At 40.8% G+C, this 27,957-nt stretch overlaps 1 protein-coding gene across 6 annotated transcripts in view; it reads left to right on the forward strand.

Annotated features, from left to right (window-relative positions):
• The window catches only part of APP (amyloid beta precursor protein), a 223,589-nt gene that overhangs the window by 144,517 nt on the left and 51,115 nt on the right, over positions 1-27,957 (forward strand). For all 6 annotated transcript variants that reach the window (XM_079766781.1, XM_079766782.1, XM_079766777.1 and 3 more), the window contains 5 exons: positions 3,130-3,263; positions 8,234-8,308; positions 8,973-9,131; positions 25,200-25,328; positions 26,173-26,272. In XM_079766781.1, coding sequence (XP_079622907.1) covers positions 3,130-3,263; positions 8,234-8,308; positions 8,973-9,131; positions 25,200-25,328; positions 26,173-26,272 — 597 coding nt within the window. The remainder of the gene's footprint in view (positions 1-3,129; positions 3,264-8,233; positions 8,309-8,972; positions 9,132-25,199; positions 25,329-26,172; positions 26,273-27,957) is intronic.

The raw sequence follows: 27,957 nt of genomic DNA on the forward strand, positions 1-27,957 counted from the left end.
AAAGTACATTATATCACATTTTCCCTCCTTGAAACAACCCATGTTGGTTGGCTCTTGTCCCCCATTTCTATTCTGCCTCTCTCACTACTCTCTCTCTAGCTCGTGCCACACTGACCTGCTGGTCCTGGAATTTTCCAGGCACTCTCACCTCTTACGGCCTCTGTGCTAGTTTCTTCACCTGCCTGCCCTGTTCTTGCAGCAGGTAACTGGAGGGTGGGGGGTTTGGCTTCTTTTACAAATGTCACCTTCTCAATTAGCCCAGCCTGGCCACCTCCTTACTGCTGTGGTCTCTCCCCGCCCCCACCCCTCCCTCCAGCTCTAATTTTCCTTTTCTCCATGATGCAAATCACATTTTAACAATGTGAATTGCTATTTTTTGAGGTGATTGTTTCTCTCACTGGAACATAATTCCACAAGGACAAGGGTCTTTGTTCATTGGTCTCTCCTATCTACCTGCCTCACATAAAGTAGAAGCCGTAATATTACTTGGAGGGATAAAGGAATGAACAAGCGCTCTCAAGGAAGCAAAGTCAACATCCTGGCTACTGTCTCAGCTTCTCAGATAACCTCCGACCTCCCAGGGTTGCAAAAAGAAAAAGGGTTGAGGCTTAGATCAAAAGCATTTCTCATTCAGAATTCCACTGAGATTTGGAAACTGAATGACCTTGAGGCAGTAATGTGCTGGGAGCTGGAACTGCTTTTTGTTGTATTTTTTTTCATTTGGTATTACGTATAGACACCCACGCTCAAGGTGTACACCCTGCCACATTCGGCCAGGCTGCTAAGAGACTAAGAAAGTTGATATAAAAGTCACCTGAAAGCTAAAATCACATGCATATGATGGTGGGAGTGCTGCTTAGGATTTGCAGCTAGAGGTCTAAAGCTAGAGCTAAGCATGCTTAACCCTGAGTTTCAAGTCTAGTTGTCTTTGGCAAGGTGACTCGACCCAGCAAGCTTGCTTGCGGAAGTTATGAATGAGCATGTTTGAGCAGGGGCCGGAGGCTGAAAGATTGTCCAGATTCAGGGTCTATGGGCTCTTTCACTTGCCCCCTGTTCCATAATCCTGCTGCTGCATGCTTGTTAGAGGTCATTTACCAGGAAGCATACGGGGGGGGCAGGGGCGGGGGGGGGGGGGAGCGGCGCGCGGGGGACAGCTGTCATAACAAAGTGTGTTTTGGGCCAATTCATGTTCTTTAACCAAAACAAACCCCTTCCATTGCCCTAAACATGTCAATGGATTAGCCCTTCACTGCTCTAAATATTAACTTTAGAGCCTTTTCATGGTTTTCCTAACCCTAAATTCAGACTTATTTGTGTGTGTTTGGGGATGTGAGCGAGTATGTTAAATGATAGTATTTCCCCTCTGTGTAATTTTTTCTTTCCCCCACATGTTAAGTGAGAACATGTGTCGAGTGTCTGGCACAGTGTCCGCTAATGAATGGGGGCTTTATTATCTGGCCAACGTGGAAATCTGGCCCAAATCACAGTACCTAGGGAACCTCAGAGGTGTCTGAACAGTACCAACTGCTTTGTGGAAGTTTAAAAAGCAACACAAGAATAAGCCCTCCTAAAGCCGGTTTGTTTTCCCTTCCTACATGGTTCAAGCGACCACAGCTCCGGGTCCGTTGTCCCCTGGAAGACACTTTGTAGTCCTGAGCCGCTCCTTTCCCAAAGGGAGCGCCTTGAAAGGGTGGGGACATGAGGCGCAGGTGTCCGGCTCCTGTCACCACCGTGGTATGCTGTCTCTGGTCCACCATGGACTTCACACGATGGCAGCCAGTCCTGGTAGGACAGTGTCTTCAGGATGTAGGAATATTCGAGAAATAGAATATGAGCTCTCTGCACAAACTCCTCCTTAAAATGTTCTCTCCTTCCCCCTCACCAGCTACAGGGTAGTGGTAATGAAATACTAAATTCATTTGAAACTATCAAGAGGTATCATCATTCTTCAGTCCTTGGCTGGAGAGGGATCTGGTTTGCTAGTTGCCGTGAATACGGGAACGCCTCGCTCACACTAGCTGAGAGGCATTGTTAGAATCTGTGGCTTACACGTTTGAATTAAGGATTAAAAGAGAGACGGCTTCCCTTTCAATTCCTCAGCTGAAGGGACAGAGGTCATTAACAAGGATTGACTGGAAGAGACATATTTCTTGATCAAATGGAATAAATACATAATGCAGTCTTTGTATTTATTTCCATGTGCTTTAAAAAAAGGTTTAATACTTGAAATATTTGTAATCCTGTTCAACGTACTGCACATGCTCATTTTTTATAATTTTTTTTATTCTTACTATTATAAAGTTGTATTTCACCGTACACAAGAGTTGGAGAACTTTTCTACTCATATGGTAACTATTATAACTCCACTTTTCCAAAGAGGGTGCCATGGTATGGTTGACCCACAGCCTGTGGCTATCCTAATCGGGGAATATGACTCCAAACATTTTCATTTATTCAAAATGTAAAATGTGACTTGCCTAATTTTGTCATTCTGCCAGATTGTAGTATGCCAAAAGAACTTAAACTTGTTCTCATTTGTGAAAGTGGAAAGGTCTTTTTGTGATTTCAAAAATGCATTTATTGACTTTTTGAGGGTGTGTTTTTTTTAATAGTGTTTAAAATATTTTCTCACAAAAGGTGGCTTGTAATCTAGCGATCTAAAATACACAGTGTAGGATTTACCTTTGCTCTGAGGTGCAATTATCCTACAATGGGCTAATTTTGAGATGTCTTTGGGTTTTGCAGGAATCTTAATTGATGGATACCATTGTTTACTTTCAAGGTGACAAAAGTTAATTTAGCAAAGCATAGGAATTTAGGACAACGTGTCTGTGTTCAACACCAACTGTTTTGCTCTATGCCTGTCGTTTTGCAAAGAATTTTAAACATAATACTATCATCACAAAAGGGACAGTTTTCAAGATTTTCCCTTCACCCGAGTCTTGGAAGGGGTGACACACAACTTGCTGTGCTGGGGAGTGTCTCATGGTATTTTCTTCAACAGCATTAACGTCGTGTGTGTGCTTCTGTACTAAACTCTTTGCTCTGGGATAATGGAAGATACGGCTTTCTTTGAAACGACCGGATAGTCTGCTTCTCTTCTCAAACCTCCCTCCCTTCCACTTACAGTTCCTACCACCGCAGCCAGCACCCCTGACGCCGTGGACAAGTACCTGGAGACACCTGGAGATGAGAATGAACACGCCCATTTCCAGAAAGCCAAAGAGCGGCTGGAGGCCAAGCACCGAGAGAGGATGTCCCAGGTAGTGTGACGCTTTCGTGCTTCCGCCCTACAATACAGGGGAAATCTGGTCTCGCCTCTGCCTCAGAATCTCCACGGGGGCTCAGTGGCCAATAAATATCTAGGGCTGGGTAGGAGTCTTTACTTTAATCCAGATTCTTAAAGGTTTAAAGTCTTAATTTTCAACGTTTTCTCTAAGGCATTGATTTGGAGGGGAGGGTTTTATCCTCCTGATCATTTCACCTAGTAAAGATCCAGGTGTGGTAAGTATCATAGGACTGTGCAAGCAGAAATTCAATATGTCTACTACCTTCTCGATGGTCTTATTACTCTGTGTATATATAGTACCTGTAACCATCATGTTGTAAGTTAAAATCCCTTCAAACATTCTTTAGTTAGTGTTGAAGAATATTTTTGTATTAAATACCTGATGATTATATCATTGAACCAATCATTTCTTACAAAGCTCATTCATAAGACCATAAAAGCTTAAAACTAAATTGAAGCATAATAACCATTTCATCTAGTCCCCTATGTATGTTTTTAAGATCAACATAGGGCATTAGTAGACTATCGTAGTCATGCCTTTTTATTTTCTGTCTTTTCCAATGATTTGATATCTGGAACCTAACCAACCCTGGGGAGACTGCCCCTCCCAGGGCAAGTCAATTCTTAGAGGTAGCAAATGACTGGCCTGCAAACACATCTTTCCCGTGCAAACCAGCCACTCAAAATCCAAACTAGTCAATCCTAAGTCCACTTAGCCACTGTACCCTGCCTCCCTCACTCCTTCCCTCCCAAACCACAATAAAGGTTTTTATCCGTGTTTCCTTCTCACTCTCTCCGCCTCCGGACCGACTCTGGTGCTTCCCCATGTGCTACATTGAAAACTGAGCAAGAAACTATCTTTCCACTGGTAATCGTCTCCTGATGTGTTGGCCTCATCATACCTGAATCACAATGGAACCTACGTTGTAAAACATAGAACTACTAATGTATCTAGAAAGGCACAACCCAATTCCTTTTTTTTAAGAGAGTGACCACAATCCTGAGCTACTTAGGAATAATAACATTGGGGACGGGGAGGGGGCATAATCGCAATACTTGGGCTCTGGAATACAATGCAATTCTAGTTGTCACCCTTAATGAAAACTCAAATGCGAGTGGAAGTAGAAAGCTAGCTATACTGGAATAGTGATGTTTCATCTGAAACAGTTCTTTTGAAAAGTGGGATCTTTCTTTAGGAAAGACACAAGTTGATAAGTAATCTCTGTTACAAAAGCCAGGGTGACTACGAGTCATACTCATAGCCGCTGAGCTGATGTCCCTTGAAGTTAAACTCTCTCACTTCTTGTTTATGAAGCTTCCAGGGGCTTTCCACTGTCCTCAAAATCCACTTCTGGGACAAAAAAAAGAAAAATAACAAGAATAAGTACTGAATGCTCAGCTTGGCGTTTCCAGTGCCAATTCTCACACCCCAACCCCCTGCTCCCCAACTCCAGACTTTCTACTTTTTCTTCTGCCCCCAACTGCTACCATTGTCATATAGGCAGCAGGAAATGCTGTTGGCCTCTGCTTTGCACGTGCTCAGCTCATCTTGGCCTTCCCGTCGCTCTAGGCACTTTCTCTGAAAATGCCCTTCTAATGCTCCTTACATTATAATTCTCACCCATTCCTTACACCCCATGTAATCCTCGCAATGGGACAAGCAGTCATTGCTCTTTTCATTCAGCTCAACAAATTTGATCCCCAATTTTATTAGTGATTATTTTATATACATACGTGTGTGTGCGCGCGTGTGTGTGTATGTCTTATCTCTCCAGCTGGATTGTAAACTTTTAGTCACTATAAGTTTATGTCACCTTACTAACCTCTCGTTTCTTTTCTTGACCTCACTTAGTCATTTAAAAAAAAAAAAAATACAAATCCTGAATTATTTTCCCCAATGTATCTTGATCATTTTGAGCCTATTAAGAGAACTGATTTCAAATGCTCTCCAAGTTTTAGATATTATCAATCTCTCCCGGAATATGAACTTAATTTTATTTCAGCACATCTATTTAACACATGACATAGTTTGTCTAAGTTTTAATAGATTTTCTTCATCTTTTAGCCATTAGCTACACCTGAGATAACGCAAGAGATGTTATCCTCCAGCAGAGAATGCAGCCAGCCAGATCCAACTGGTCACAGGAATGTGATATGCCTGAGATCAACATTTATCTTTGTGATCTGTGCCACTGAATTCTGTGGACTGTTTGGCTCTGAGCTTGCCTGCCTCTTAAATCTCTTTGTATTAGTTGTCAGTTCTCTGCATGAAACTGCCAGTATTTGAAGATCCATAAATCCAGATGATGCTAGAACTTTTGCCATGCAGTGGGAGATTACTTCATAAGAAGATTGGCCACAGCCACAAAGGCCGGATCCTGAACATTTCTAATTTTTTTTTTAAAAAAATGTAGTCCTTTAAATTATTTTTTATTGTAGTTTTTGTTGTTTTCTTACAAATACAGAGGATTTGGGTTATTTTGGTATTTCAGTTTTTTTGTTGTGGTTCATGATAACTCTAAATATGTACATTTCTGTTGCCATATGTTATGAATAGAATCTATCAACTATAAGATGCTGAATGACTTATAAGTACTTTTATTACTATGAATTTATCTGTCAATGTATCCTTGAAATGAAGGTCTTTAAAATGAAAGTTGATCTTTCTCTAAATGTATTATTTTTAAGATAAGCATCAACATCTAGGCATGGCCCTTCCTCATGTCACCAAATATAAATAAAATGAGCTCATCTGCTGGAATTGCCATTTTAGAACGTTGCCCCGGGCCACAGGGCACAAAAGCATGGTACTTAGAGCCACACAGATCTTGGTTTATATCCTTCCTTTTCCTTTTTTTTTTTTTCCTGCATGACCTTGAGTGGGTAACTTAACCTGTTTCAAAAATAAGGGTGGCCATGCCTAATCTCACAGGCTGTTGTGAGGAACCAATTAAATGAGATAGATTTTGTAAAGCACTACGTACTGGATCTGATATTTAGCAGATCAGCGGTAATGCTATCTCTTATCAGTGTAGCTCGGAGGAAGCCATTGTTCACTGGAAGATGTTGAGCCTACTGTATGTGTTTATCTTTCAGTAGTAGACCTCCTGTGATGTTATAGGTGAATTGTTTTATTTCCAAGGGTGCAGGATATAATTAAATTTCTCTGAAAATCAAAATTTTATTTCTCTAGAAATGCTTATTTTCAATTTATTAGCTAAATAAGTCTCCTTAATTATTTCATGATTTCTTCGCTCGAAATGAAATTTCTGAATATACAAGGTGAGATTGCGCAAATTTAATTTGGGAAATAAGTTTTTCACCTTCCAGTGAAACATTTGACTTCTCTCTCAAACTAATTTTGAGATTCCTGCCTGAAGAATTCATGGTAGAATATTGCTGCCTGAAGAATTCATGGTAGAATACCGCCACTGAAAACATTCCTGAAGCAGGAAGTTGAAATATTTGCAATGCAAGGCTTATCTCATCCATAAAAGCAAAAGTAGTCTTCCCTAGCCCCTCCCTGCAGGTACCCTTCATTAATTCTTGGAGACACCAAAGTATCTGGGACAATATGTTTCTGTTCTTTTGTGTTCTGTTCTTTTTCATAGCAATGGATCATTTTCCCCAATTTTGCTGTGAGCTCTTTAGGTCATTTTTAATATGCTTGTCAAGCGTAGTAGAGCATACATCCCATTCTATTCTGCCCATAATTTCATGAAAACAACATGGGGGCACTCGTATCTTATACAACAAATTAATGCTAATACACAATAAGTGTCTAATTAAAAACTCACTTGGTGATTTGATGTGGTGTTATCTCATAGTTATTTATTCCAAGCCTCCCTTTTTTTGTGATCTTGAAGGTCATCGGATAAATGAATTCCTTAGGGATAAATACCTATAATTAAAGAAATCAAGTTGTCTCATGGTTTGGGAAGCCCACCGAGTTTGCCAGTAAACACCTGTTAACAAGTCAGAATTTTGATTTCTGGATCTTTCTGTTCTTCATTTTACCTAGCTCAAGTAGGAGTTGCACTTTAAAGCAAAACAAAACAAAAACCAAAAACACCACGCCAATTGACAGCAAGTAGTACACTTGAACAGCTGTAGGTGGTAAGAAGCTCTGTTTTCTTCCAACAATATGCACCGCTGCAGACTTGTCCTGCGTTCAGATCAGTGAGTGAGCTTGTCTCAGGGAAATCTTCGGTGAACATCAAGAATGTGAGGGGGAGCCTTCGTTTTTCTACAAAACTGATGAGCCTGGTCATTAAATTAGCATTACTTGCCAAGAATACTGTTTGCTGCGTTCAGCACATTATAATGTGTACTTTCTGAGAATTTCTAGAGGGATCTAGGGCTGTTTACAGTGTGGGTTGGCAAGCAAAGGGCCCTAATTACCCTGGGTTGGATCTCAGGGTTTCTGACAACAGAAGTGTTTTTCCCAAAGTCTTTTCCTCCCTCCAATATGTACTATGTTTTTGACACTGTGTTCACGGTATATCTACACATGCATAAAACGTTATATGTGCTTCCCCCACGCACACACACTGTTAGAAATTTTTTAACTTGCTTTCCCAAAAGACTAAAACCAATGTGTTCAATTTAATGTTAGAAAGCGTTGTTCAGGAAATAGATGCCTTTTATGAGTCATCGACATTTGTGCACATCAAGGAAAAGGACCTTCAGCATTTTCTCGGGAAAAGAAAAAAGACCTCCTTTGTTTCAAAGGGCCATATTGCTGCAATAAATTTGAATATTTATGATCACTGTACTAACAGGATAGATTTACATCTTAGTGGGAGGTCAAATATCACTGAGGTAAAACTGGAATGTGATAATTACGTACAATGTCAAAAAGAGGGGAAAAACATAATCTATCTCATTAAATCTGTATTTGAAAAAAGAACCGATTTTAAATTTAAATGTTTTCTTATTTTGTAGGTCATGAGAGAATGGGAGGAGGCAGAACATCAAGCAAAGAACTTGCCTAAAGCTGATAAGAAAGCAGTTATCCAGGTAAAAACCTGAGCCCATTTTCACAAGGGGTGCATGCCAGCAACCCCCCCCCCCCCCCATTCATGTTTCCCATCGTCTGCTGGAGCCTCATTTGTGATTGTTCATATTCTCATCAGCTTGGATTACTGCGCATCATTGTCTAGTAATGGAGTTGCTTAAACTCTGCCTTATATTTGCTCCCAATTAGCTCAGGTTATAATTCATTTCCATAAAACTCACATTGTTATTTGCAGTCTACTTTTTAATCAATAATATATCTTTTTGGTTGCCATAATCTGCTGCTGCTTCTTCCCCTGGCAAAAAAAAATATGTAATTAGGATTTTTAACTGCAGCCCCTCTCAAAATTACCTTAAGTAAATGACAGATTATCACAGTCATTTCCTTACATTAAAATAACTCTGACCAAGAGAGGAATATTTTTTTGATATGCAATGTGATGTAGAGTTTCAAGAATACATAAACTTACCCTACATTTTGATTAGTCGAATCAGTCTTCAGGGGCCACATAAAATAATGACTTATAATGAGAAGTGTAAGTTGGGAATGTTTATGAAATCTTTGAATGGAGTGACATTTGATGTCCCTTTTAAACAACTCGAGCTTGCTGCCCCCCATGCAACTTGTTCGGTTCCCGAGTGACACGTGCCTGTGTTTGGACGGCAGCATTTCCAGGAGAAAGTGGAGTCTCTGGAGCAGGAGGCCGCCAACGAGAGGCAGCAGTTGGTGGAGACGCACATGGCCAGGGTGGAAGCCATGCTGAACGACCGCCGCCGCCTGGCCCTGGAGAACTACATCACCGCGCTGCAGGCCGTGCCCCCTCGGGTAGGTCCCCCCTCCGGTAGGTCCCCCCTCGAGCAGGTCCCGCCTCCCAGCAGGCAGAAGGCCCCCCGGGCTCTGGGCACGCAAGGCCAGGAGAAAGAGGTCTGGGGAAATGCCATGAGCACCCTTGTTTAGAGGTTTGCCCTGAGTTCATTCATTCCATGTTGAAGGTTGAAGGGTCCCAGGGCCGCTGCCTCCGCGGGGCTGTCAGCACCGCAGACACGTTTGCCCACGGAGGCGGCAGGCAGGCCTCCCAGGGACCCAGGGGGCAAGGCCTGACCTGAGTTGGCATCCCAGGGATGCTGCCCTCTCACGGTAGAAATGCAATCTGGGAACCAGAAACCTAGCCCAGCCCCCTCATCAGAGGTGATGTCACTGAGGTCAAGGAGAGTTGAGATCTGGCCGAGTTACAAGATTTTTAGTGGAAGAAGAGAAGCCAGAACTAGGATTTCCTGCCCAGAGCAGCATCCATATTCCCTAGTCCAGTGGTCGGCAAACTCATTAGTCAACAGAGCAAATATCAACAGTACAACGATTGAAATTTCTTTTGAGAGCCACATTTTTTAAACTTAAACTTCTTCTAACGCCACTTCTTCAAAATAGACTCACCCAGGCCGTGGTATTTTGTGGAAGAGCCACACTCAAGGGGCCAAAGAGCCGCATGTGGCTCACGAGCCGCAGTTTGACGACCACGGCCCTAGTCCATCATGACGTCAGCAGCAAGGAGCCTTATGTGTGATTTTCAGTGACAAATGCCCATAGAGGCTTACCAAGCAATGCAAGTATAGATTTCCTCACTGAGGCTTTATGGGAGAGGTTGCTTCCAGCGTAGGAATATCCTATATAATAAGAGGCTAATATGCAAATCGACCAAACTGCAGAATGACCCGTCACTACAACACGCACTGACCACTAGAGATGACGCGCACTGAACACCAGAGGGCAGACACTCAATGCAGGAGCTGCCCCCTGGTGGTGGGTGCACTCCCACAGGGCGAGCACCACTCAGACAGAAGCCCTGAGCCGGGCTCATGGCTGGCAAGCGCAGCTGCAGTGGCAGGAGCCTCTCCTGCCTCCACGGCAGCTCTAAGGAAGTCTGACTGTCGGCTTAGCCCGCTCCCCCCATCAGACATCCCCCTAGGGCTCCCAGACTGCGAGAGGGCGCAGGCGGGGCTGAGGGACCCCCCTCCCTGTCCCCAGGGCATGAATTTCATGCACCAGGACTCTAGTTCTGTATATGAGTGTGTGTACACTAGGTCTACCCGTACTATCCATGATGAAGTGAAGGATGCTGAAATCTCCAACTGGAATTGTGGGTGGGTCGGTTTTTCATGTGATGCTGTGAGGTTTTGCTTTGTGTATTTTGAGGCTCTGTTTTTAGGTACATGAACGTTCAGGGTTAGGTGCTTTTCCACCCCCATTATTATTATCCAACACCTTCTTTATCCCTAGTACTATGTTTTGCTCTGAAATTACTATGTCTGCTATTAATTAAGCTACACCAGCTATGTTTTGATTAATGTTATAGTGTACCCTTCTTTCAGCCTTGTACTTTGTTTCACCTCTTTATCTTCACATTTGAAGAGCATTTCTTAGAGGCAGCATATAATTGGGTCTTGCCTTTTAATTAAAAAAACTGTTTAATGAAGTTATAAGTACAGTTATGCCTAAATCTGTCATCTGGCTGTTTTTTGTTTATCCTATCTGTTCTTTGTTTCCTATTTTTTTTCTTTTTTGCCACCTTTTGGACTAATTGAATATTTCTTTTATAATTCTATTTTATGCTCTTGGTTGCCTTTTTAGCTATAACTATTTTGTTATTTTAGTGTTTGCTTTAAGGTCTATAGGAAATAGTGTGAACTTTTCACAGTGATACACCACTTCATGTATATTACAAGAACCTTACCATAGAGTACTTCCATCCCCCATTTCCTATCTTTGGGCTGTTGTCATCACACTTTTTTCATATTATTATTTTTCTTAAAATAGTTATCTTTTAAAGAGTTTTAAATAAGAAGAAAAATATTTATTTATCTATATAGTTATTTATTTATATATAGTTCTGGTGCTCTTCATTCTTATGTAGATCCATATGGAATCATTTTCCTTCTACCTGAATGATGTCCTTTAAAATTTCTTTTAATCCATGTAGATTGGTGAAGAATTCTTTTGCTTGGGTTCTCTAAAAAGTATATTTATTTCACCTTTATTTGTTAAAGACATTTTTACTGGGGATAGAATTCTAAGATGGAGTTTTTTTTTGTGTGTTTTCTTTTTAAGTACCTTAATAATGATGCTCCATTGTTACTTACTTGTGCTGTATTCCAAAGAATACTGATGCTATTCTTTTTCTTTTGGTCTCTGTATGTAATATAACTTTTTATCTTGCTACTTTTAAGATTTTTCTTTATAATAGCTTTGAGCAATTTGATTATGATGTGCCATAGTTAATTTCAATCTGCCATTAATCCCATCTGGCTATTTTTCTTCTTAAACATGGTAGTTTTCATATCTAGCAGTTTAATCTGAGTTTTTGTTTCTTTGTTTTTTTATATCTCCCATATCTTAACTTTTTGAACCTATAGGATACATTATGGTAACTCTTTTAATATCCTTGGTTGCTACTTCTAACATCTGTGTCAGCTTTGGGTTATTTCTGATTATTTTTTCTTTTTATATGTGATATATTTCTGCATCATTTCATGCCCAATCATTTTTTATTGGCTCTCAGACATTGTGAATTGTACCTTGTTGAGTGCTGGACATTTTTGTATACCTGAAAATACATCTGAGTAATCTACCATGTTGAGTTTTCCCACCCGGATAGTACGAACAGGTATTATTCCTAACCCTGGGTGAACATCAGGCACTGTTAGCTCTCATCCTTTTGGATGATTTTTGTTCTGTGGCCTTAGCTAGTTTCTTTACATGCATGCACTCCTCATTAGTCAACTACATTCTCAAGGGGCATCATCTGCAAACCTCTGGCTTCTCTCTGAGTGGCTCCCTCCTCTCCAATATCCTCTCCTGTGACTGCTAGCCGCCTTTGCCTCTCCAGACGCTCACTCCGTATCTTCAACGCTGAGAGTCTCTCAGTCTCTGCTGGGTTCCCGTGCCTGGAATCACAGCCCGGAACTCAAGCAGTAAACTTAGGCATTTGTAGAGCTCACCTCATCTGTTTCCCATTTCTCATTGTTCACTGTTCTTCATCTGATGTGTAATATATTGTAGAAACATAATTCTATATTTTTTCCATTTTTTTTTTTTTTGAATGTTACAGGTGGCAGGTTAATCTGTTTCCCATTACTTGATCTTGGCCGGAAGTGGCAGTCTATGTGTACATTATGTAACTAATCCAAAAAGCCACCAACTTGTCCCAATTCTTGTCATCATTTTGATTTTTCTTTCTGTAGTGAAGCTACAGCAGAGGAAGCTTTGGGGAGCCATAAAGAGCTCCTGGTGCTCTTCCAGAGAGCAAGATAGTATCGATCCTGTTCTACTGATGACGCCACTGAGATTGAGTGGCTGGTCCAGGGTGACACCATTAGCCGTGGACAGGATGGAGCTGTGAGTCACAGTTGACCACTGTAGTGCTTTCTTCCTAGGCCATGCTTTCTCTCTGAACAAAAAGCTTTTGAAAAAGAAGATTCACATGAGCATTTTTATTTTCTATGCAAAAAAAAAAAAAAAAAAATCTCTGTCCCAACTGTGCTCCATAAAATTCTGTTTGTTTCTTTGGAGAAGTTCTGTGGTCCCTCTCTTTTTCTGGAGGACTCGGTTTGGGAGGTGGGACCATCGGGATCCTTTGCCAGAGCAGGACAGGGTGGTGGGTGTCGAGACCAGAACATTAATAGCTGCCATTGAGCGAAGCATTCCAGCTGGAAGTCCAGTCTCTGAAGTAAGATCTTTGCTAGATGGTCGTTGATAGAGCTAAAAATAAGCGAGGGCTGAATGGAGTCTTTCACGGGTGCACACTTCAAATCTTTCAGAGCAGCCCATCGGCCGTCACAGGAAGGACACGGACAAGAAGAATGTTTGCCCAGGCTTCCGGGCTCTCAAAGGGGATATTTTTACATCGGTCACAACCGTGCTTGTTCTGGGCCTGGTGGCCGCCTCACATCGAATTAGACGGCATTTTATTTGAAATTAAAAACTGGATTAAGAAGAACTGTTTTAGTGTCTTAAAAAATCAGATTCTTGTTGATTGATGTAGGGATTCCTGCTGAGTTCTTACCTGGAAATGCAGAGAATTCTCCCATGTACTACCAGCTGGAGCGAGGTAGTCACAGGCCTGTAATCGTGGCATTACCTGACATTTTTGTTGTTACCGTCTTTATCTGAGTGTTCTATTTAAATTCTAACTAACCTACTACTGGGTAAGGCACCTAGCTCTGCACTTTGAAAAATGCGAGAAAATTCTAAATCCCTTCTTGAGGACTTTATTTATTGCTGTTGAAAGACATAAATCAAAAGCTTGCCGGTTATTACCTGAGAAAGGTCACATCTTGTATTGGAGCCAGAAATAGATATTTCTGAGATCTCCCTAGTGTGTCTGGAAGATATGAAATTCTCAGTAAAAGTTGAATATAAGGATGAATTAGTCTGGGGTTTTTTTCCTGTAGATTCTACAGCTGCTTTACCTTTAGAATAATTATCCCTTTTACCCTGACCATCAGTCCCAAACTTTGCAAACATGGGAACCGGCAACAACATGGGTTTACTTTCACAGTGCCTTTGAAGCTCAGGTTTAATCCACGCTTTCATCTATACTTTTAACCCAAGCGTGAGGTATTACGTGATGATGTTTTGTTCAGCTCGGGTTCCTTGTTCTACCATGTGTGAGTCCCCACGTCTGTGTGTGCTTTATGTTCCAAATTTCCTTTTTAATAAGTTACATGCCTACCGACTGATACACTGAAAGGCCAATGCAAAAGTACATTTTTGAATCATATTTAGAATGTATATGTATACATTTCAAATATTATAATAGTTAAAAACCGTTTTATTTCCCCAGGAATAAAAGTATAGTGCAGGTGGGTCTTTCCACTTAGAATAAACCCTTCATGTGTAGAGGATTAGTGATTCTTCTAAGGACCAGCCCCTCCAAGTTATTCACTTTAATAAAAGTTTCGTGGACAATCAAAGAGTTAGGCTTTTTTTTCCCCAGAAAAGTTAAATTCCCCCCCAAAGGTGCATCACACATGGGTTAACTTTGGAGGTCTTCAAGCTCCAAACCGAAGTACTACTTAAACCTAAATTATCATTATTTGACAACCAATCCTGCACTTCTGGTGTCTTACTTCATCACAGGTCATATTCAGCATGTATGGCCTCATGAAATATGAGCTAAACACAGTCTGAGCCTTCCTTCTTGTAACTGTCAGAGTTCTGCTTCCTAGAAGGAGCGAAGATAATATTGCCTGCCTAGTCAACATTCTCCGAGATCTGAAGAGAAATTCGAATTAAATGGGATCCTGTACAGTGAAACTAAAGGCTGGCTAGGAACCTCTATTTAAAATCAACTTCCCATTGTAGGCTTAGGTCTGCAAAAACTTAGGGGCTCCGAATTAGTAAGAATTGAAATGTGTTAAAGATGAGAGATGAATAACCAAACCTTTCTTTGTAACTCCTAGAGTTTTGAGTCTTTACAGATACTTCGTGTAAATCTTCTGTTAGACAACATCCTAATATTCTTACTTTAATGAATTTTAAGCATTTTCTATGTGGAAGTAAGAACTTGGAAACATTTTTGTATATTCCTGTCCATTCGTCTGTGTATCTGTGTGCCCGTAGTGTTGTTTTGTGTTTTCCCAGGTTCTCATGATTGCAGCCATGTCGGCCATACTAAAATTAATTTCATGCTTATAACTGATGCTTCACATTCAAACTCTCATTATTTAATGGAGAAAAAATTTTGGCAGCGTCTTTAGCACCCTTTTCTTTCTCATTTCTGATTAGTTCATCCAAATGTTAAATTTCCCTGAGATTCCTGAAAACTTCTTTATAGAATGCTTTGGTACGACATTAATGTCATGATTTGTGAGGCTTATCATTAAGGAGCATGGTTTTGAGACTTATGTTGAGATTTTGTTTAACATTATTTGATTAATTCTAACAACAGGGCAATAGACGTTGAATAAGAAACAATCACTGGAGAAAAGAAAGGATAGCTATTAATGGGTGTGTTGTGACAGGCAAACTAGTGAATACCTAGGGAGATTCCAGTTAATCAGTCTTTAGCCAACATGATTGTTGGTGTAACTATAAGTTTTGTAAAGCCAAAGTGAAATTGAGGTGCTTATCACTCTTTGTCACAAAAGAAGAAAAAGAAGCATTTGTAGGATATAGGTAGATAGCATATATCTCCAAGGTAAATAGGATATGTCTACTCCTCAATATAATGGATGGTAAATAAGCTAAAAAAGTATTTGCTGAGTTCTTAACAAGGGAAGGCCCTGAGAGAGATGAGTACTACGATGTTTAAGACATTCCACCCGCACATTTTTAATATATTCAAAATTTTGTAAAGCTGATCAGAATATACTGAAAGGACGGCTAGGCTGAAAACTCATCTTTGAGAAATGTAAATAATTATACTATGCCTGGTGTTAACGATTCATTCAGCATTCATTTATTTAAGTAGAGACTCGTAAAAACTGGTGAGCACCAGGGGACTCATTAACTTGAGAGCATTTGAGGACAGACCAATAACAAACAGTGGGTGGAAAGGAAGAATGGGAGAACTGGCGTGTATTGAACCGAATCCTATAAACTAAGCTGAGCGGTTTGCATGCTATTTCGGTAATGCCTCTCAGTATCACCTCCTTACCTTGCTTGAATCTTTACCAAGTTTAATAGACAGATCTTGCTAAAGACCAGCCGGGCGTTTGTAACCAGAGACAATAGTGGGTTCTGTTCTTAATTGAATTAAGTTAAATAGAAAATACAGAAGTATGTAAGACAGGCCTTCGCTTGAAAGCTGTCCTGAGCCTCTGAGACCTTATTCATCATCCAGATTAACTCCAGAGCAGAGCCCTACAGAGTCACTGCCTGCAAAGTCGAAGAAGCTCTTCATCAGATGCTGTCAAACTATACAGCACCGGGATACCATGGTTTGTTCCAGCAAAGGGTTCATGCATGTATTGACAGGCTGATCTTTATTTTCATTTCATCTTTGAAATGAAAACATAAATATTTTGGGGTTTTTTTAGACAAATGCATCGCACATTATTTTTTTTTTTATTATTGATTTCAGAGAGGGAGAGAGATAGAAACATCAATGATGAGAATCACTGATCATCTGCCTCCTGTATGCCCCTGGGGATCGAGCCTATAACCTAGGCATGTGCCCTGACCAGGAATCCAACTACAACCTCCTGGTCCATAGGTGGACGCTCAACCACTGAGCCACACCGGCCAGGCCATGGCACATTGCTTAGTGATCCAGTGTTTACTTAGCTATCCAGCATTACAAATACCCATCCTCTAGAACAGATAGCAATAAGGGACCTTCTCCCTTGAAACTTGTACGCTGCACAGGAATTAGGCATGGCTTTCCAAGTTCACTCATTTTTGTGAAGCTCAGTTTAAAGATCCCAGGTAATATTTGGGTTTTTCTAAGCTTTATCTTGAGTTGTTGTTGTTTTTCATATATATATATATATTAAGATTTTTAGCATGTCAAGGGTACTGTAGTTAGGTAGAGTATGAGGAGAGGGTGAAATTAAATATATACCGGTGAATATCTTTGAAAATGGTAACCAGTTAGAGGGGGTATAAAGCAAAAATGCCAAAATCCAAGTTATGCATATGTAAAACTAAAGCATCTTAGTGCAACTCTCTCTGAAGAAATCAAGAATATGTCACGATTGGCATTTGTCAGATGGTCAGACCCATTCAACAAATCTTCCCGAAGGTCCACGGTGCCTTAAAACATCTTTTGTTTACAATCTGTGGGCTTTGCTGTCTGGGCCGCCTCAATCACCCTGTGCATCGCTCAGAGCTCCAGCAGGCTTCACTGGCTACGTGAGAATGGAAGACGTAAGTCCGAACGGTCTCTGGTGCTTCTTTGCTCTCACGTCAGCTGCTGTTAAGCTCTAGATCCAGCGTGTGCTCAAGTTGGTCCAAAAACACAAATCCCAGGGTTTGGGCAGGTCTTACATTTCAGTTCTTAATGTTGTCTTCAGTCATTTATAGCTGCAGTCTCTGTAGCTAAAGAAAAAACTATTACCTCTTCGCTCGATACTCTTGACACCAAATGTGTGGGGGGTTTTTTCTCTCTCTCATTAAATCAGGTGTCCTCAAACTACGGCCCGCGGGCCATATGCAGGTGTTTTTGCCATTTTGTTTTTTTTTACTTCAAAATAAGATATGTGCAGTGTGCATAGGAATTTGTTCATAGTTTTTTTTAAACTATAGTCCGGCCCTCCAACGGTCTGAGGGACAGTGAACTGGCCCCCTGTTTAAAAAGTTTGAGGACCCCTGCATTAAATGAGTCTGATACTACCTGGAATTAGCATAGACCCCACAGGTTTAGGGCTCAGCCCCACAAGACTGCCCCCGCCCCATTTTGGAAGTCCCAGGTCATCACTTCTGATCTAAAAGCTATAAATCAGGGTTCCCACCCCCCCCCCCCCTTGGATTTGATCATTTACTAGAACAACTCACAGAACTCAGATGACGGCTCCCCTTAACTGTACGTGATTCATTATAAAGGATGGAACTCAGGAACAGCCACATGGAAGACATGCTTGGGCAAGGTGGGTGGGAAAGGGCATTGAGCTTGCATTCCCCCTCCGAGCCCAACGTCCACACTGCCCCCCCCCCCCCCCGGATTCACCAGCACATGCACGTTTTATAACAAAAGATGCTCCTGTCACTCAGGAAATGACAGTTTGGGGAACTCTATGTCAAGATCTGGGGCAGAGACCAAATATGTATGTATTTCCTATTATGTCACAGTAACCAAAATAAATTATGTCTGAGAACTAGCAAAATATTCGGTGGGGGCGGGGATTGGTGAGTGAAAAGATAAGACCCACCCTTCTGCCCTAGCTGGTTTGGCTCAGTGGATAGAGCAGCGGCCTGTGGACTGAAGCGTCCTGGGTTTGATTCTGCTCAAGGGCTCGTACCTTGGTTGCAGGCTCAATCCCCGGAGGGGGAGTGCAGGAGGCAGCTGATCGATGATTCTCATTGATGTTTCTCTCTATCTTCTCTCTCTCTCTCTTAAAAAAAAGAAAAAAAACTATTTTTTAAAAAAAGAACCACCTTCTTTTCTACCTTCTGGTAGACATAATCATAAAAACAAAAGGATTAATTGAAGGTTGAGAGGAAACTGTAAAGTAGAAAGATACCTTCCTCCCTAGGAAGAGAAAGGATAGAGCATATTGTTAGGATTGGTTATATGGAGGCTTTAGTGCCAAGTTCCCATGAGAAGTCATCTGCCTGCTTCCATGGGGACGAGGGGAGGGAGGGGAGATGGCCTTCCATTTGCCTGTCACAGCCCCAGGCCAGAGCCAAGCAGGAACCTGGATGTGCCAGGAGGGATGGAGCTAATGCCGCCATAGTCTCAAACCTCAAGAAACTGATGGGGACAGCGGGACAAGAATCGACTGTCATTTCCTGCACTGCTTTCTTGAGGCCTCTGTATTCAACTTCTCATGGAATTGTGTTTGGCCTTCTTATACTCATGTTAATAATGACTACAATCATTTCAGTGCTCTTCTGGAGAATGTGGGTGAATTTAGGAGTGGACTTTAAAAATTTAGCTCAGCTCCTTAGGTTTCAAGATCAACACAGGTGTGATGCAAAGGTCCCCATGGACATCTCCCTGAATGCTTGGGTCATTTTTTGTTTTGTCTTGGGGGGGGGTGCTATTTTGTTTTGGGGGTGCTCTTTTGCTTTGTTTTCGGAATTTCGTCATGCCATAGTGAGGGTCCGTGTGAAACGCTGAAAACCAAGAGACCATCACAAGCACAGAGACTCGACTCTCTTCAGTGTGTTGTTTCCATCGGCACCCAGGTTTTGTACATTCTCTTCACATGCTCCGGAAAGCCAAGGTGTGGAGCTGTGACAATAAGGGGCCTGAACCTGCTTTCAAAGCAGGAGGGAATTGCTTTTTCGTGGCAGGTGGTTCACTCCCCCATCACAGGGTCGGAAACCGCTAGGGTGCAATTCAGTGCTTCAGGAGAGGGCTTTCTGATTAACTCCCTGGGACACGGAAAGGCTAGGGTGCTCCCCACACAGTGACTCAGGGACTTCCGCCCCCTCGGCAGGATTGCACCCAGGGCTTTTAAAGGCTCTTGACAGATCATTTCTTCCCGTTCAGAAGTGGCTTAAGGCACAAGTTCCTTCTGATAAGATGCCAGATTCCTGGATCAAGCATGAAACCACAGAGGGGGGCAATGGAGCTGAATAGTCCTGTTCTAATACACCGCCCACGTGGACCGTGGAATGAAAGTCTACACATTCCATCGTGATTGGCGTTGGGTCGGTCAAATGTGCATGCTTCATGCCAAGTCCAGGGAGAACAGATTCATGAAATTGCATTAGAGAACTAAGGGAAAAGGGCAGTACAACTGAAACGTGGGGAAAATGTGTTTGTTTTTTTTTAAGAAATTTATCTCATAGGGAAAGGCCATGAAAATTCCTTCAAAATCACCTGCATCAACCTGATATCAAAACGCAAGCCATAAGGAGATGAGCTGTTGACATTGAAATTAGTGAAAGGAATCTTCCTGTTGACACTAGTGTGAAGTGCTATGGAGGCTGTTAAGTATTTTCTGGGGAAATACTGTGCCAGGAACTGTACCAGCAGCCAGCGATAGGTTACACTCTTTTTCCAAAATAGGAAAATGGTCCATGTGCCAACATGTAAATCTTCAGGTGAAGTTTATTTTTCAGGTTAACTCTAACCCATTTTAGTATCGCCTACTCTTAGTCCTTTAAGAAATTCCTTCCTAATGAATTTTTCAAATGCAGTGTGCTTGTGAAGGAAATTTAGTGCAAACTGCAAAGTGTCACATCAGATGCGAATAGATACTTTGTAATTATGTATAAACATCGTTCAGAAACACTAGTGACAGTAAATATGATTGGATGTAATGAGTCCCCTAAGGCAGATTTTCTTTTTATCTGTTTTTTATATAAATTTTAATGATAGTATTAGCCATTTAATGCCAATAAAACCAGATTTTAGTGTTAATACATAGAGTGTTTAAGTGTGAAATAAGGAAAATTTAGCAGGAAAAAAATGTTATTACTAATTATAGAAGATTTCATGATTTGCGTGATTGAAATTCTACACATAGTGGTTAAAAATATGTTTCTTAAACTCAATTACTATCAATAACTACTAAATCTTTAATGCTTGTTTTTCTAATCCTATGAATAATCCTAAATTACTTTAAGAGAACATATTTCTATAGAGATACCAGGCTTTTTTCCCCTCCCTATCATTTCTGAGTGAGTGTCTCTGTGTTTTTAATTAAAATGTTAAGAAATCTGTCTTTGTCCCAGAATAGTGAAATAGAATACCCTGAACAAACGGGATTTCCTGTTATTCTGCAATACATGATACAGCTCTAGAGAGAGCTAGTTTTAAGCCTTGGGAATCTGTATTCTGGCTAAAAGTTGTAAAGGCAGTGATTTCTTTTTTTTTTTTTTTTAAGTGAAATGTGCACAAATCAAAGACCAAAGGTAGAGCTCTTTCTGTTTTTATAATCGAGAGAAAACGAAAGCATTAAAGGGTAGGGAAATGTTGTCTGTTTTCCTTAACTAAAAATTGTATTCTTTTTCTGAGGTGTAGACATAACCGGCATTTTATGTGGTGTGATTTTTGTGCCCACTCCAACATAAGAGCTAATCTGCTTCTTCAATTTTTCATCTCTAAGCATAATTCTTGGAAATGTGTTTGCTTGATTAAATCAACCAAGCAGAGAGCCCTGTAATTCATTTCTCGGGGGACATGGTAATGCCTTCCTGAATTATCTCCTGGCCCGAGGCGCAGGCAGGAGGAAGAAAAGGCTGATGTGGATGTGGATGCACACGCAGTGTGTGTGTGAGCTCACATAAACAGATGAGGTCATTGCTTACTCTGAGGCCCCATTGTTTTTGCAGGAGCTTTGTTCCCTGGGAGGGAGAGCAAAGCCACACGGAGGCCTGGGAGGAGGGAAGCCGGGTGTGCCGCTGTCCACTGTCACGCCAAAGGGACTTAGAGGGGGCACATTCGGAATATGTTTCTGAAGCATGTAAGAAGTGCAGGGATTAAATGAGAGAAGCGATTTGAAACGTGTGAGCACGTTCACCATTTAATTACCCGCCTTCATAAAAGATAGAGATGGATTTAGAACTGGAATCTGTGACTGTCACAAAAGCCTAACTTTGAACGGATACCTTTCATCATTTTCCAGTGATCCTAAACAGATTAACCTTCCTATCTTGCTGTTTCTCCTCCCTGGCGCATTAGCCAAAGCACAGTGGAGCGTCAAAAACCAAGGACAGTAATTGTGAGATGGAGCAAGCTAACTCTGGGTGTTTTTCTGCACAAATTAAGAGAGAAGAGATAAGCGTGTTTCCGAATATTATCTGAGCTCCCACGAACTAGAAATCCAGGCGAGGACTCTTAGAACATACTCCCTTTTCTAACCATTCAGTGATTTCCGTTTTCCAAGCTGGAAGTGACTTTGTAGAACTGTCTTTCGCTTGGTCCCTCTTAGCGTTTCCTTGAAAGGCGTGATCACTGGTGATTAGGAGAGTAGGCTACCGGTTCTTGCTCCCCCACTGACTAGCTCTGCCACTGAGTGTGCAACCCGCTGTGGAGCCCTCGGTGCCTTGCTTGCTTCATCTATGAAGCAGGGTGAGCAGCTATACCTGTCCTATGGTTAATCTGAAGATCTGATGAGTTTCTAAGCATAAAGCACTTAAAACATGGTCTCATTCCTATTAGCAGTCCATAAGTTTTGAACTGTTATTGTTTAGCTGAAAGAAAAGTGAGGGGGTTGGCAGCACGTAGGGAGTAGAAGAAATAAGTGTGATTTGAGAACCTGCTATGGACTAAGCATTATGCTCAGTAAGTAACACAAGAAGATGTTTAATACTCGCATACTCTATCTGGAACATGTCCGTTGTCTTAATTACACACATGAGCAAAATGAGACTTAACATAATTTTGAGACTCATTCATTTAAAAGTTGATGTTTAACTTCACAATTAGCCCATGGGCATGGGTGCTGTTGGTGGAGGTAGTAGAATACACAGGGAGACCAGATGTTAGTTTAAAAGAATTGTCTCCCTAGTCCCTAATTTGAAATTTAACTGAATGCAGTAATGCCTTGGCCAGTTTGGAGCCTTTATATCCTGGTGCACACACTTGGTCATGATAATTCTTTCAGGATAAAATGCCTTACAGAAGCGTTCATAGATAGCCACCTGCAAAAAAAGAAGTTATGATGTAAAATAATCCTTATGTTTGATTGAAGTATTTTTAACATGAGCTCTTTTTAAAAAATTCTTCTAACAGTAAAGCCTTTTCAAGGGGGAAAAAAATGAAACAGAGCAACTAAGAAAGAGTGTTAAGGCAGTCAGTTGCATCAGGGAGGAGCAGCGACATCTTAGATAAATACAATGAGTTGCAACCCTGTCTGTCTCCAACTTTGGATGAATAATTGCAATAGAACTAGAGGGAGTTTTTAGGCCTCGGTTTCAATGACAAGCAAGAGTCAAGTGTATGTAATATCCTGATGGCCCAATGCTGCATATAAAACATCCCTCAGTGAGATGTGTACAGGGAGGTTAAATGCTTTACAGACCAAAAAATTAGAACCAGCTTATTTATCATATCTTCTGCCGTCCGTCTCCTCTTCATGCTCTTCATCTTCTTCTTTTCCGCCTTTTCCTTGCTTTTTTCAGCCTTGATGGCTCCCTTTGTAGCCACGTAGCCTAATACAAGAATATGTTTTTCATGTTTTTCCTTCAGCTTGGCAGCCTTCTGCACATGGCTTGTCATATGCAGAAGAGTTTGTCCACAGCTCTCCCAGTTTCTTTGCAGCATCACCAATATATAGGTTGTCCAAAAAAATGTATACACACACTTTGAATACTTATAAAGGCAGTGTTTATTAAAATATATTTCATTTTCAAAATTGAGCTATCAGCTGTTACAGCGTATATATATTTTTTGGGACACCCTGTATAAACCAGGATGTTCTTTGAATTGGGGACAATAGAACAATGAAAAGACTTAAGGAGGCCTCTTGGGTGCATTGGGATCTTTGCGGGGGGGGGGGGGGGGGCGGGAGGAGGAGGGGGGAATCCCTCACATTCAACAGTAGTCAGCCTTTAAGTGCTTACCATTTAAAAATTACCTTTTTCAAATTAGCGTATATAAGCCTATCATTTTTTAAATATATATACTATCAATGTAGTTTGTCAATTGTTACCTCTTACTACTTTGCTTCTTCTTTTAAGATTGAAAAGACCATTCTCTGGTTTGTAGATTCAACCAGCTTTCACAGTACAAGTGGCCAAAAGCTATGCATCAAGCTTTTTTGAGATTATGGAAAAGCACATTTCTTGTGGGATAAAAATAAGTAAGGCAGATGAGTGCAGGTTTATTTTCTTATTGTATTTACTTACTTGTTTTCTTAAGCAACTTATTAAGTACAGAGCAACCCCCTATGAGCCAGATCAAAACTGCTCCTTAAATATCTCACAGTTGAAGAGGGTAGTCAGAAACATAAATAATTTAATAGACTCTGTTAAGTGCAATCATGGGGATTTGTGTAGCATTTCATGGGAGCACAGAGAAAGACCACTTATACCTGGAATGTCAGGGAGGTGGCCCCCAGTTACACAAGCAAAAGGAGAAGGGGAGGCATATCCCCTAAGACCATGGTCGGCAAACTACGGCTCGCGAGCCACATGCGGCTCTTTGGCCCCTTGAGTGTGGCTCTTTCACAAAATACCACGGCCTGGGCGAGTCTATTTTTGAAGAAGTGGCGTTAGAAGAAGTTTAAGTTTAAAAAATTTGGCTCTCAAAAGAAATTTCAATCGTTGTACTGTTGATATTTGGCTCTGTTGACTAATGAGTTTGCCGACCACTGCCCTAAGATATTGCAATTTCCACCGCCCACCCCACCCCCTGTGTGGGAATAAATTCTGTACCTTCCAAAAGATTTTCAAGGTGCCCATGACTCATAACTTAATAATAATTGGGTTTACCCAACTGGCCAAAATTCTGTTCCTGACATGAGCTTTCATAGTTTTGTCTTAATGAAGAAGAGATGTGTATCTTTGGAAAACATTTTATAAAATCACACAGTAGAATGCATATAGCAGTGGAATTGTTGAAGACAAAGGAAGTTTTGTCCTTTTATGAGGATGAATGTTTCAAGTAGGATTGGAATAAAAATGGAACCAATTAGAAAGTCATAGAAGCACTTAAGAAATTTAATTGTTGCTGAAAGAATTAGAATCCAATGGCATAGGAAGAATTTAATTAAATTTCAAAATAAAATAACTACCGTTTCGCATTGGAAAATCTAATGTCTCTCCGAGCTTATCAGTTATTTCTTGCCTACAAATGAGTAGTGGTTAACTTGCCTATTATTTTTCTCATTTTGATTATTATACTATTACATGCTACTTATGATGGGATTATTTGTGCAACATTACTGCTGAGATAACCATTAAGACTGTGCCTATAGAAATGTGGTCTCATAAGCCCATGCATATTTGGGTGGAAAAGGGAAGGACCTAACTTAAATCTAACTTCCCAAATCAACTCTCCTTCTAGAGCAGAATGGTGCTGTTTAATAAGAAAATGTTTATTAAGGAGGACAGTCACCATATATGTCAAATATTAAATGACCTTTTAGAAATGGAAAGTGACCAATGGACTAAGTAATTGCCCATGAACAAAGGAATGGGACTAATGTTTGGAAAGGAGAATTGCAGAGAGACGTCTCGCAATGCCTTCAGACCATGAGGTGAATGAGTGGGACCTCTGACCCAGAAGCCGTTGGAAGAAACAATATTTTGCTCAAAGTTGAATTTTTATATTTTTGCCCACAGCCTCGTCATGTGTTCAACATGCTAAAGAAGTATGTCCGTGCTGAACAGAAAGACAGGCAGCACACCCTGAAGCACTTTGAGCACGTACGCATGGTGGATCCGAAGAAAGCTGCCCAGATCCGGTCCCAGGTGAGCACAGAGTGTGGCGATCCCCTGCAGCTTTGACCAGCCAGTGGTCTTGGTCTCTGAGTCAGATTTTCATTATTCCCACAGCAGCTCTGGCTTTTATATAACTACTCTTTAACAGCTGCTAAATTCTAAAGGCTTGTCTTAGAGCAACATGTGGTTTGTCAACTTCTGAGTTATTAATAAGGAATATAAAAATCTCCAATGTCTACTGCTACTGATTCTTAAAGGAACCATTTTAATCTCATGACTAAAATGAAGCACACAAACAGTATATAAAGCAAATACGCTAAAATCGGCTCAACTACATTGTGGTAGGTAATCAGAAACTCACAGTGATTGGGTATAATGTGGGCCTATAAGTCCTGTAATAAGTATGTTTTCTATTCCTCCATTCCCAACTGGCATCTACCTCTGGAAACGTGAAATTCCTACATTTCTTTAAATAAGAGGATTTAAAATATGTCTATATTTTATTTCATGAAATATCCAGTCGAATTAAAATATGTTCTCATCTATTTGCAAAGAAATATAACTAGGACATCAAAGGTTATGTAAAGGCCTCAGCAGTAAGAATCAGAGTTGGATGAAATGATCTTCTTAGTTGGCTTTATACTTTATGGTTGCAAGCATACAATATAATGGGGAGTTTAAAGCAGCTCTAAAGTTAGAGAGACAAAAAAATGGGAGAAGAAGGAACATAAGGATGCCCTTTAAGGTTAAAAGTTTCAGCAGTGTTTTGTCAGTCGCATTTTGAAGTTTGTGTCTGTCCGTGATGCTTGGTAAGGAAAATAGCTATTCCTTATTCCAGAGATGGCTTACCTGGAACTGTCTTCCTTTGGTGCAGGTGATGACACACCTCCGTGTGATTTACGAGCGCATGAACCAGTCTCTCTCCCTCCTCTACAATGTTCCTGCTGTGGCCGAGGAGATCCAGGATGAAGTTGGTAAGTAAGCTGTTCTTTGGATGCTGTGCGTATCACCATATTCCGCTCCTGGGGGAGGAAATCAGAGAAGGAGTCCTTCTGCATCAGCAATCACCGGTGTTCTCAGGTGTGGAAGGAAAAAGAGCAGACTCCCTTTTACAGTGAAACTTTTGGGGCTGGAACTAGCTCTCCCCTTAGCAATTGCTTGGGTTCTTCACTATCCATACTCACAGAAGTATGGGTACTTATAACTGGACGTAGGATATATCTGTGCAATAACGAACCATTTATTATGGGATTTTACTTGATTCTGTCAGTCTCATAAACATCACCTCATGGTGCTTTGGAACGTTGCAGTTTAATGAAGACAACCCTTCATCTTTTAATGCTCTATTGTTGTAAGCGGTGTGTCGCATTATATCCCCGTTTTACAGGTGAAGAGCTCAGTCTTACAATTTAAAAAGTTACTAGCCTGTGTCACACTTATCATAAGTAGCACAGCAAAAGCACGAAACTGTGACTTCTGACCTTGAGGTTATTGCTATATTCAGTAGCTCACAACTTTCTTAGAAGCCTTCCCCTGTCCCCCTGCCCACAACAGCCATGGTTATTGTCTGAACCACGTTGTTGTTTAAACTTCATTAAACGATGTGCCCATAATCTCTTATTAAACTTTTATTTTGCAATAATCATACACTCATAAGAAGTTGGGGAAATAACACAAAGTCTAGTGTGCACATCACCCACTTCCCCAAAAGATGTTACACATCTTACGTGACTGCAATACGTTATCAAAACCAGGAAACTGACATGTGTTCCCACTACCTTTTATGTGCCTAGTTCTCCTAATGACATGTATAAGTTCTCCCATCCCTGTTTTTCCTGGAGAAGGGAATAAAGCATCACATAACATAATTCTTCACAAAGCACCAAATGCCCATATTTGTTTAACTTGACCTCACAAAAGTACATGGATGGCAATTATGCTAGTGAATCTTGCAACATAAAAGAAATGTATGTCCCCCTGGAGATTTGGTGCATAAACTGTCCACAAATAATTAATATGCGTGTAGTATATATCTCTCTGTAATAAATCCTGCCCTTTGTTAATTGGCTTGGAAATAGATGCAGGTTATCTGAAATCAGAACAGCCAGGATATTATAGATCGGTAGACCCATTACAGGAGTTCCTCCTTGCAGTGGTCCAAAGCACTTCCTGGCTTGCTTTTTACATTTTGTGCCAAAGCTATCCTACTCTTTCTTTTCTAATTTAATACTTCCTTGTAAATATTGTTTGTATTATTATCAGGCAAGTGTTTGGCGTGGGTCAGATGATGATGGTCTGATTACTCCTGTGTGTTAACAAACAGAATCAAGTGTACTTCAGATTACACGCTTTGAAAAGAAACTATATCATCTACGCTTTTGTTCAAAAGGGGGAATTCACTGACAAGCAAGATCTGAGGAGGAGAGTCAATAGAGTTTTTAGTCTACACCATGGATGGAAGACAGGATTTCCCATTAATTTTTTACTCTATTAAGTTTCTTGAAGAACTGGATATCCTTGTTAGGTGTATTTGTAGGATAGACGTGTATAAGGAGCCTTTAAAATACTGTATATTAAATAAGTATAAGAAAATCTTCCAGTAAGTTGCAGAAGAGACAAAAATCAAAGAGATCATCACATTCTTAATGAACTGAAGCTC

The sequence above is a fragment of the Cnephaeus nilssonii genome (genome assembly GCF_951640355.1).
Source record: "Cnephaeus nilssonii genome assembly, chromosome: 3".
Lineage (NCBI taxonomy): Eukaryota > Metazoa > Chordata > Mammalia > Chiroptera > Vespertilionidae > Cnephaeus > Cnephaeus nilssonii.